Here is an 11,112-nt window from a genome sequence, read left to right on the forward strand (position 1 = left end):
TAATTATTTTAACAGGCATGCATGTGCCGCTAATTACCAAAATATTTTTCCAATACAAATTGGTTATATGGTTCCTAAAAAAAATATGTTCTTTAACAAATGCCAAGTATGTTTTCAACAACACAATCTTGACCTACAAGCCAGCAACAAAAGGGAAGCACAATTTTGATTAAAAATCTGACAGGTTTATTCAGAATTTTTGTGCGAAAAATCTTCTCAAATTCTTGCGCAAACCAGTTAAGGTGGTTCAAACCGGTTGCTGAAGTTTGGTTGTCATTTCATCAAAAGGGTATTTTTGTAAACCCCTGATATCGAATAAATGGCAACAATATAGCCTTGCCAGTTTTTTTAATTAGCCTTTATCAAAACTTTTGGTTTCGAATTGTCCCAAATTCACCTCAACCCCCATTTTTTTAATTGTAACAGATTTTACAGTAAAGCAGTTTAAGACGGTGTTAAAAGCTCGTGTTAAGAAAAAATAGTTTAATTTAAACTGGTGAAAAAAAAAAAGTTTTTGGACAGATGGGCCATATTTCTCACATTTAATTTTGCAAAGTACGGAACCAAAATGTTGTCGTATTGGTCAGTTTTAGTAGATTCGAGCCATATACATCCAACAGACCTTTTATTTTCACTGTTTACTAAATTAAAACGTTTGATTTATTTAACTTTTGTCTAGTTCAGCAAACAATATAACCTAACTTAAATAAAACATTTTTTTTTAACTTGTCATTTAACATCTGCTAAATGTTAAAATCCTATAAATTCTGGGTAAAAATCGAACTGCTTCTCACTCCCAAACAGAACTAGATATGCCATATTTCTCCACATTTTTGTAAATTATTTAAAATTCTGACGTACACGAGTTTTAGTAAATTTTAACCAAAATATTGTTATATATATAAAAAAAACTTTAGTTTTTACTGTCGGCCAATTAAAAACCTATGAATTTATTTACATTTTCGTCAAACGATTTTGTTTAATTCAAATTCTGGCTGAAATTGGAACTGCTCCTCACTATTTAACTGCATCTCAACAAACAACAAATGTTAACAACATCAATATATTGTCCGTGAAAAAAAACTTGCAAAAATTGTGGGGTGGTAATGACAGAAACAAGCCACATGAAGAATGGCCGACACAAACAAACGCTGTTTACAATTGAGATTTCAAAAACTTAAGTGTGGAAAGACCAAAAATGGCGAAGAATGAAAATAATTACAAAAATGTACACAAAACACATTTTCTATGAAATGTCATTTTTGATGTTTTAGGAATCAAGCCAATGTGAATAGAATTGTACGTTTTGAGTAAATTCGTTGTAAGAAATGACCTATTATTTTCACAATATAAATACACACAAATATGTACAAAAATAGATCAGGGTTCAGAAGACAACAATGCCAGTTGGGCTAAAAACACATAAAGCAACTTCAAAATTATTTTGTTCAGTTAACTTGTTGTGCCAAAGCACTTTTCACCACAAAATTTGAGTAAGTTGACACATTTTCAGCCCAACTTCACAGAACACATTTTCACCTGGGTTACAAATAAAAGTTTCCCAAATCACCACTAAAAAAAATAATAATAAATGTTTTTACAACTTTTCATTTTTTAACGAAAATTTTGGTTCAAATTTACAGAAGAATAGCAAAATAAGAAGGAAAGTCAAGTATTCCTTGTACATCAGTGGAGCTTTATTCTGGCAGTACAACATAAAAACGTTTGGATGGAAGATTTTACGAGACTTTTATCAAAATTTATCCTAAACAATGTGACCAATGTATGTACAAACAAAGTTAAAACATTGGGAAAATTTTGGTTTAATTTACGAGAAGTAACTGACCAGCGTATAAACATAGAAATACAGTTTATTCTGCTCCAAATTACTTGTAAAGTGTTTGTAATTGCAGAAACGCTTCGCAAAATTGGCAACAAACAATAAAAACCAGCCAAGGTTTGCTCCGGCATTTGAGATCTTTTGTAAGAGACAGAAATAAAGTCACGTGGAAAGATGGCCGCCGAAAGAAATGTAACAAAATAAAAAAGTTGCTTACAATTGAGATTTAATGCTTAAAAATGCCATTAACACTTTAGCAATTAAAAAACTATTTACTGAAAAAACAATATTTTTAAAGGTTTAAAGTTTTTTTAAAGTCACGTAAACGTTTAAATCGTTTCTCGCAGTTGTAAAGCAACTTTTAAATCTAGTCACACGATGGCAGCCCAACACCTTTTTGTTGAGTTATGAGGAATGTGATACGACGAGGCTGCTTTGAGACGGTTTCCTGACGCGGGGGAGTTCATCGGGGGTCGGCATGTGGTCCCCGGTCACCTGGTTCAGCTGCTTGGGGGTGACTTTCTGTGGCCCCAAAGGCCCCATCTTGGCCTTGGCCATGTTGTAATCCCCAGAGTCAAAATACTTGTTCTGAAAAGTTATAAGTGCCAGTTAAAATTGAAGTTTATTTGTTAGTTTAAAACAAACCAAGCTCAAATGCTTCAATTTGAATCGCTGTAGGGGTCAATAAAAATTATTTGTTTTTACCTTGATTTTTTTTAAGATATGGAAAAAGATGCAATTCAGATATAATATTTAAGACACACTTTTCAGTATTTTAGTTTACCTTAATTATTTCAAAGAAAGAAAACATAATTAATTCCAAAATTAAGTTTTATTTGGGGTAAAAATGAGAGCAACGATAGCGCACTGTTGCATCTTACATATTGATGAATTTCAAACCATTTAAATTTAAAACTGCGTAATTAGAGGAAAACATTTTAAGTTGTTTTAACATTATTATTGAAAAACAACCTAAAAAATAGACAAGTTTGATAGCAAAGAATAGAAATGGAATTGGGAGTAAGGACATAAATTTGTAGTATATTAAGATATTTATAAAAATCATACTCCTTTCTGGTTAAGTCTTCTTTGAGCAAAGCTTGATCCTGCCTTAGGCTTCATGTTTCCATATTTACTCTGAAGCAACTTTTCTTGCTGCCGTTCAATATCCTGGAACAAGAAGGTTAGGAATAATTTAAAATGTAAGTTCATTTGAGCACACCAGACTGTGGGCAAAAAATACACTTTTAGCTAAAGATAAACATTATAATTGTTGAATTTGTTTCCTGGAATGTTAAATACATAAGATTTTTACCATTTGTGTGATAAGCTTGCTTAATTGATCAATGTCGACCTTATGCTTTCAGAATAAGATAAATGTCGTACCTACAGAAATTGAGCGGAGTAGTTTGGATAACAACAATTAATGCTTAAGGGCTAGCAGGCGAGTTGGTGTTAATTGCATTTGCATTTTGCAGTTAATCATATTTGTTAGTTTAAATGATTTTTCAAAGTTTTAATGATTTAATTATTAAATTGGTTTTAATAGTTCTTATCATGCCAAATTTGTTTTTACAAAATCAATATTTCAGTGCTTTTCAACGAGCAATACTTAAATCTAATAAAATGATCGCACAAGTGAAATTAGCGAACTACCTCACTCACTTTTGTCCTTAAACACCGCATGAGGATGGGCATAAACAGTCTTATCATATCATTATATATTATGGAATATTTAAAATAAGATAAACCAATCGAATGTACATCTGGTTTTCAGACTGACTAGTAATAACCAATCATACAATGCAATTACTGCACGGCAATGTTGTAAGATGAATTTTTCATCATATTTGTTGGAGGTCTATTAAAAAGCTGACAGTTCAAAAAGACAGAGTAGATCTAGCAACCATGTTTATTGGGAAATAGATTCTCTATATTCACTTCAAATCAGAATGCTTGCGATTTGCTAAAACTGATTTACATAAAAGTCTATTAAAACATGTAATACAATTAAACCAGCTCAGCAGGTTTGTAAAACAAAGAATAAAAATAATGTTTTTGCAAATATTGTACGAAAATGTTATTTAAAGAATTACAGATTGATAAAAGGGTATGTTATGCAGTTTTACAGTTTTTTAGTTTTACAGTTAAGACTGGGTATTCAACTTGTTACAAACTGGCAACAAACACTTTAGTTTTTACTTACAGCCGAGGTCGGTTGTGTGATTTCGGAAACTTCCGCCGGTTCTGCTTCGTTTGTCGACATTCTGCTCAACTTTTACAAATTTACAAAATTCTACAAATCCCTGTGAAGACACAAACGACTGGAGGTTGCGATCACCAAATAAACTGCTCAAATCCATTCTATGGCACAAACATGAAAGCGACAAACTCTTCAACATCCCTAGATCTTGCAAAAAAATGGACGAAATGTGAAGCAAGCTAACAAATTAAAAAAATACCCAAATGTACAATTAAAATTGGAAATTTATAATTAATTTTTTTACATATTACAACATTAATTACTTGTTCAAAGCATGCAAAGTTTTTTTAATTATTTTTTGTTGTCACAAAAACTACAGTTTAAATAGATAATTTCAACAATAAAGCTAGCATTGCATGAACGTTTAAGCATAATATAAACCAAGCAGCAAATGGGGAACATGTGTGCAGCAAATTAAAAACAAAACAAAACAAGCTACTTGAGGACACTTTACCCAGAGTCTAAATTAACCCGTTTTCGCCATTTGTTATGAAATCATCTTCTTAGGGTTTTGATCAACAGTTGTTAATTAGTTTGCCGCCAGCTGGAAAATTGAAACGATTGCAGCTTCTACTTTTTAGGGGTGGGTGCCGGTAGGGGCTTTCCCTTGTCCTTTCCTCGAAGTTTAATCCCGATTGCTCTTTCGATCTTTCCCATGACTTGGTTGTTTGGAATCGCCTTTCCACTTTCATATTCGTTAATAATCTGCGCCTTTTCGTTGATTTTCGTCGCCAGCTCTTTCTGCGTCAGATTCTTTTGCTGTCGTCCTTTCTGAATGATCTTTCCAACATCGAGTGAAATCCGGTCATGGTGCAGCTCCTCCGTTTCTCGGTCGAGTTTTGCCGTGTTTTTGCTCGTCACTGCTTTCTTGTTCGCTCCGGCCCCGAATTTCTGTCGTGTCTCGACGTCCTCGCCCCTTCGAAGCGCCGCGTTCACCGCTTGGCTTGATTTTGCTGCTCCTGGCTGCGGCTTGGACTTGCGGAGGTAAGTGACAGAATCCCAATCTGTGTTGCTCTGCATTTTGCTTTTATTTCAACTTTATCGGGCTTAAGCCTGCATAATGAGAAAGCACAGTGAGAAGAACAAATAAATATAAAAACAACAACTATTTAAGTGAAAGTGGAATTTTTTGCCGTTCAATAAAATATATATTTCTTAAAATATTTGTCCTGTTATGTATTCTTTTAATGAAAGCTTTTTTTGATAAGTAAAACGTATTAGAACAACACAAACCGCAAGGTAATTTAAAGAAGGTAATACATTGTTGAACACATGAAACAGTGGTGTCAATATTTCTTTGCCGGCATAAAAACTATTGTAAGTGTAATACACACTAAAGAAAATGTCACATCCTGTTTAAAAAGTTTAATGATGCTACAAACAACATTAATAACTTTTTAGACATTAGATTACATAAGCACTTGTGTCACAGAATATATTATCAAAAGCTTTTCAATCTAATAGTAATTTCACTTGAACATTGTGGAATGAAACTTCCCAAACTTGCAAGTTGTGATTTTTAGTACATTATAAAACTTACAACATGTTCAAGAACTTTTTATGCAGCACAAAATTAACACTATATTTTAAATAGGTATTATCAATATTAGTCACATACAGGAAATAAATAACACGGTGTCATTTCTAACGTGGGCGACTCATTCTCTTCAATTACAGCACATTTCTAAGCACTTTTCCCTTCTAAGTAGGACAATTTTTAGAGAGAAAGAAAACGAGAAATGGTTAGATTTCAGGGAAATGATTCATGTAAAAAATAGAGTTATATATACTAATAAAGTGTGTAGTATTTAAACAACACAGGAGTTAGCATTTTGACTAAATTTCAAATGTGTTTAAGCATTTCTGCTTCTAAATACAACAAAACTCTAATTGATATATATTTTTCAACATAATGGATAACTATAATTAACCAGTTTAGATTTTTAGAGGCGTCTATAAAAAAGCATAATGAAATACATGATACATTACACGATTTGAACATTAGCACAGCAATGGATACAAAGTCTATGTCATATCAAGTAACACCAACAAAACTGACAAATCTACTTAATTTGACAACAACTGTGGATTTTGCCAAGCCTAGCTCCCCAAAGACCTCTTGTACAGTTGCATATGCTGCATTACTTAACATATTTTAAATGGATTAATCCACTAAGAAGCACAAATGTGCCATTAAACAACAACTGGCAATGCATGAAGCCTAGTCAGGACACTTAAGAACAATTCATCTGTTTATGAAGAACTAATATGTGAAAGCTACTTGAAGTAGGAAGCATAATATCTGCAGTTTTATACAGTTTTATTCAATTAATAAAATAATGCTAAAACATTCTAAATAAATAAACAATTTCAACTTTGTTCAACAAATAATAAATTGCACAAACCTTGGAACAGAAAATGGAAATTGAATCTCAAAAAAACTAGTTTTTATCTTTTGTTGACACATTATTTAGTGACAAGCAAAAATATATATTTTAACACCAAACCAAACGATGTAAAAACATTCTGACAAAAATGTTTTAACCAATCTTCGAGATAAATAAATAAAAGCATAGGTTAGATTTAGATTTGAAAAACATTGTTTTTAACATTCAAAAAAACAGGATACAATGGCTATTTCCTATTTCCTTGGAGCGTTAATATGTGACGTACATCTCGGGAAACTTTAAACCATCCAAACCTTCATCTTCAGCATCAAAATCCTCGGACTCCATAACCTGGTTGATCCACTTTTTAGTGAGAACACACGGATCTGGTTTCATCTCGGCGATGAGCTGATCGAAGGGAACCGAACGAATGTGTTCAGCAACCTTCTGGTTCCGCTCCATTTGTTCCTGCCTCGTGATTGGCGGCTGCTGCATGAGTCCCTTCAAATATTGGTAAGTTATTGCTTCGATGGGTTTAACCCCGGCTTCAGTTGTTACGGGAAGATCTTTTTGAAGTGAGAATTCTATGTTGATTGACTCGACATCTATCGGTCCACGATGTCCATCTGCACTCACGGTATCGGCTTGATAACTCGTCAGTGGTTGGCTTAATTTCTCAACATTGAACCCTGCTCTCCCCTTTAAAGCATCAGCAATTAAACTTGCCGAGAACGTAACTTTACCCACAACTTCAGCGTCCATTGACTTAGAGTGACGTTGGCTTGTGCTCTGCATAAAACTGGGCATTAAATGAGGAGCTGACGACTTTCGATGGAGCATAACTTGGCTGACATAATGTTGGAACTCAGGGACGGCAGATTGGTGTGCAAGAAGAAGCATGCTGCCTCCAGTGGTGGCAAGAATAAGCGTTGCGTAAACCTGCATTTCGCTTTGTCGGTTTTCGGCCACCAACTCCAAAGCAAAGCTCTGAGCTGCGAGCGATATCCGTGTGAGTTCAAGGATAAGGTCGGTTGAAACTGCGGAGAGGCACAGCACTGAGATGGCTTTGTAGAGCCACAGCATGTTGTCTATTCTGTTATCAGCGAGACTAAAGCACTCAAATATCCAGCAGTAAATATGCTGCAGTCGATGGTCCATAAACTCATTGTCAGCCTTTGTTGGGCTCGATGAAATCAGACCGAGTTGCTCAATTTCTGGGAGTGAGTCGGTGAACTTTAACTTGGCCGAGTTTTCGTGTTTGTCTAAAAGCACAACGACAACTTGCTGGCAAATTAGCCGCTCCTTTGGCCCGACTTGTAGAGTCATTTTCAACAGAGGCTCGAGCAAACTTACTGAAATATTTGAGAGATTGCTGCAGCGATACTTTCGTGATATTTCCTGCAAACATCGCAACAATAGGTTTGCAAACTTTAGATCGGTGATCGTCGATTCCTTAAGTTCGTGATCAGAAACAGCTTCTAAAGCTCGATTAATAAAAAAAGACATGGCTTCAAGTTTTTGATAATCAGGAACAACTTTTGACAAAACTCCGGTCGTTTCAATCAAAGCGTTCTGAAAGTCGGTTTGATTCTTTGTTTCCAGAGAGATCTTAAGATGACGAGATAAACGGTTGAAAACATCAATAACCGAAGGACCAATGGCAGTGGAAGCTGGGATGGGAATAATTGCACAAAGTACTTGAAGCATACTTGCTTTAATCGGCTGGTCATCGGTGCTATGAGTGTCGATGTGGTCAAGTAGTAGCTTCACTATAACGTGGCTGTACTGCCCTTGCACAGAGTACATTACTATCTTGAATGCTTTAACTGCAAACGAGTTGTCAGGAGCCCACAGTTGGTGGCTGTCCATGTGCGATAGAGCTGGAGAAATCGCTGCTGGTACATTTGAGAACGCTGCTCTCGATAAAAGTTCGCGCAAAGATTCCTCGGCAAGATTAGCAGGGTTTTCAGCCGATTCAGCATCGGCTATTGATCGCTGCTTTGAGTAGAAGTTGTTCTGCATGCTGTACAACAGGGACGGAATAATTTTGTCCATGTGCTGCTTTTCCCAGATGTTAACTTGCAACTCGTCACTCACAGTTTTACGAATGACGCCTCGCAATCCATGAACTCCGTGAAGCTGAATCTTTTGTCGAATCTCATTGTCATCAACTTGACTGTGGCACATTGAGCTAAACTTAGACACAAAAAAGTCGTAGCGACGATGGTAAGACGCTGTATCTTCTTCAATCTTGGAAAACTTCTCAAAAGAAGTGGTACCAAGCGCTAGGAATCTGTGATTGTCTGATTCAAGTAAAGTTGCAACCATTTTAAGAAAACTTTCCACAAATAGATTGATCTGTTGAGCGTGGCAAGCAAGTAGCAACTGGTTGAGAGCTTCCATTGCAATGAATACAGACTTGTCACGTCGACGTGCAATATCTCGCGTCAATCTTCGCGCCAAATAGTCCCCAATTCTGTCAAGTTTCTCTGGCGCTGAAACTGCGTAATAAGTCAGTGTCTCCATTTCACTTCGAACCAAACCTTCAGACTGTGACGACGGGAAAATGTTGTCAACTAACCGTTTGTACCTCGGACGAAAGGCCGGACAGCACGAACAACTAGACATTTTTACTTTATGAACAACAATTAATTCACTTTAGCTGAAGATTTTATTTATGATTACATTCAATTGTCTACAATTTATAACAATCAAGAGCAACTCAAACTTCATACCTTTGGCCCTACATTTTTTGGCGCTCTTTCACTATTGTACGTAAAAATTAATAAAAAAAAATTTTTCTTCAAATGCTGCATACCACAACACATATTGTTTGGGTTAGGGTGCGGGTTAGCGTTTGGATGAGGGTGGGTCAAGTTATTATTAATAATAAACATAATATTACTTGACCCACCATCACCCAAACGCTAACCCGCACCCTAACCCAAACAATATGCGTTATGGTATGCGGTATTATTATTTTTTTTTTTTTGCATAACTTTTCACGTACAATAGTGAAAGAGCGCCCATTTTTTAATTATGCATAAATCCACAATTGTACAAAACAGTGTAATTTTTAGGTAAAATTCTTGGAACTGAGAAGGTATTAACAATTCATGAGAGTGTTTATAAATATCAGGTTTTGGAAACTTTGGAAATTGCGCGAGGGAGATGTTTATGCAGCATAAAATGTCACGACTAAAATTGAAGTACTACACAAAAACCTAATCACCACAGAAATTTGCGAGTTTTAGCAAATCTTCAACACTGAAAACATTTAATTTTCAAACCTGGTATATACATATAAATGAAAAAAACATTTTTTTCCTAAAATTTAATTTTTGTACCCCTATAAAGTGTTAAAAAACTAAATGTGTCTGAATTTTAACAGGTTTTTGATTTAAATATCTCAGGTGGGTAAAGTGTTATTATTTTTATTACCCCAGATTTATTTGTTCTTTGCAGTTTCATTTTTGACAAAACTCGTTTTGTAACTTTTAAAAACGCTTATAATTACAGATATTTTCTCAATTAACAATAAAAGATGCCTACTGCCCCGATTCTAATCTAAAACTTGCGTTTAATTTTACATAAATGATTTAGAATTTAAATTGTATAAAAATATAGGCAAAACATAATGCATTATTATTTTTAGCTCATATCTATGAAATCACCAAAGGACAGCGCATATAAGTAAACAAGGCATTACACATACACAGCAAACGGTCAAGTTAATCATCACCTACATTAAGACCTGACATTAGGTCACCCGCAGAACTTTAGCATTAATAAACTGTGGAATATATTGTAACGACGAGATAAAATGTAGGTTTGGTCACATTTAGCTTGAGGCCGCTGCAATTAAAATTGGCTGGCAATTCATCATTAGTCATCGTCCATCGCTAAAACGAAAAAAGGGGACCGCTGCTTTAAAAATGAATTAAATTGTTGTTTATGTCGCTAGAAAAAATACAATTGGCTAAAATAACATTATATCTTATTTAGAAGAAATAAAACCATGGTAGGTTAATGTCAACTTTACCCAATCACCTTACTTTATATATTTCGGATATTGCAGTTGCACATTCGGCTGAAATTGAAACCGCCATTATTACTGGCACTGACAAGTTAAGGTTGCCACTAAAAAGTGGCAGGTAAGTGTGGCAATTGGCATGAATTTATTTTCATTTCAAAGGTTACAATGTAATAATCAAATAAATGTAGCAATATTTTATTTAACTCGACAGTTGTTAATTCCGTTTGCTAATTTTATTTTGTATTTTACCTAAAATGGCAGCCAAAGATTATCACAGTTAAACCAACGCGTTAGACCATAAGGTACGATGTTTACACGATAAGTTTGTTTACTTAGAAACACGTGTGCGTTACAAAAGTGCAATAAATTTAAACATTTAGCACAATTACACTTATAATTAACATTGTTATTTAAACTATTGAAATCTATTTCACTTTAACACATTAAACTCACAAAGCTAACTTTATTAAATAACTCAAACTTAGTAGCTTTCAACTGATTTTTGTTGTTGTAAAATTCTATTTTCTCTTTTTGTGTAACAAGTTAGTTTATTTAATGTTACATTTTTTGTAAACGTTAGAACAAG

The 11,112-nt window shown here is 34.5% G+C and overlaps 3 protein-coding genes across 3 annotated transcripts; all 3 read right to left on the bottom strand.

Annotated features, from left to right (window-relative positions):
- Positions 1-1,047: 1,047 nt before the first annotated feature.
- On the bottom strand, positions 1,048-4,176 carry LOC146170501 (cAMP-regulated phosphoprotein 19-like). Its single transcript, XM_083390942.1, has 3 exons — positions 4,047-4,176; positions 2,909-3,010; positions 1,048-2,428 (listed from the first exon to the last, which is right to left on the bottom strand). The coding sequence occupies exons 1-3, from the start codon at positions 4,104-4,106 to the stop codon at positions 2,246-2,248; spliced, it is 345 nt and encodes a 114-aa protein (XP_083247068.1). The 5' UTR covers positions 4,107-4,176; the 3' UTR covers positions 1,048-2,245.
- Positions 4,147-6,657, bottom strand: LOC146170502 (endothelial differentiation-related factor 1-like). Its single transcript, XM_083390935.1, has one exon. It carries the CDS (start codon positions 5,121-5,123, stop codon positions 4,674-4,676), a length of 450 nt encoding a protein of 149 aa, XP_083247061.1. The 5' UTR covers positions 5,124-6,657; the 3' UTR covers positions 4,147-4,673.
- On the bottom strand, positions 5,157-9,146 carry LOC146170503 (protein EFR3 homolog B-like). The gene has a single exon (XM_083390927.1). It carries the CDS (start codon positions 9,116-9,118, stop codon positions 6,761-6,763), a length of 2,358 nt encoding a protein of 785 aa, XP_083247053.1. The 5' UTR covers positions 9,119-9,146; the 3' UTR covers positions 5,157-6,760.
- Positions 9,147-11,112: the final 1,966 nt, after the last annotated feature.

The sequence above is a fragment of the Ascidiella aspersa genome, chromosome 1 (genome assembly GCF_963924565.1).
Source record: "Ascidiella aspersa chromosome 1, kaAscAspe10.2, whole genome shotgun sequence".
In the NCBI taxonomy this organism is placed as follows: Eukaryota; Metazoa; Chordata; class Ascidiacea; order Phlebobranchia; family Ascidiidae; genus Ascidiella; species Ascidiella aspersa.

What these genes read in the sequence shown, in the direction of transcription:
- LOC146170501 (XM_083390942.1), bottom strand. Translation starts at nt 4,106, where the DNA reads ATGTCGACAAACGAAGCAGAACCGGCGGAAGTTTCCGAAATCACACAA. An exon ending in TCACACAACCGACCTCGGCT is followed by an intron (nt 3,011 to 4,046) that starts GTAAGTAAAAAC and finishes TTCTTGTTCCAG; the next exon opens with GATATTGAACGGCAGCAAGA. An exon ending in GAAGACTTAACCAGAAAGGA is followed by an intron (nt 2,429 to 2,908) that starts GTATGATTTTTA and finishes ATAACTTTTCAG; the next exon opens with AACAAGTATTTTGACTCTGG.
- LOC146170502 (XM_083390935.1), bottom strand. Translation starts at nt 5,123, where the DNA reads ATGCAGAGCAACACAGATTGGGATTCTGTCACTTACCTCCGCAAGTCC.
- LOC146170503 (XM_083390927.1), bottom strand. Translation starts at nt 9,118, where the DNA reads ATGTCTAGTTGTTCGTGCTGTCCGGCCTTTCGTCCGAGGTACAAACGG.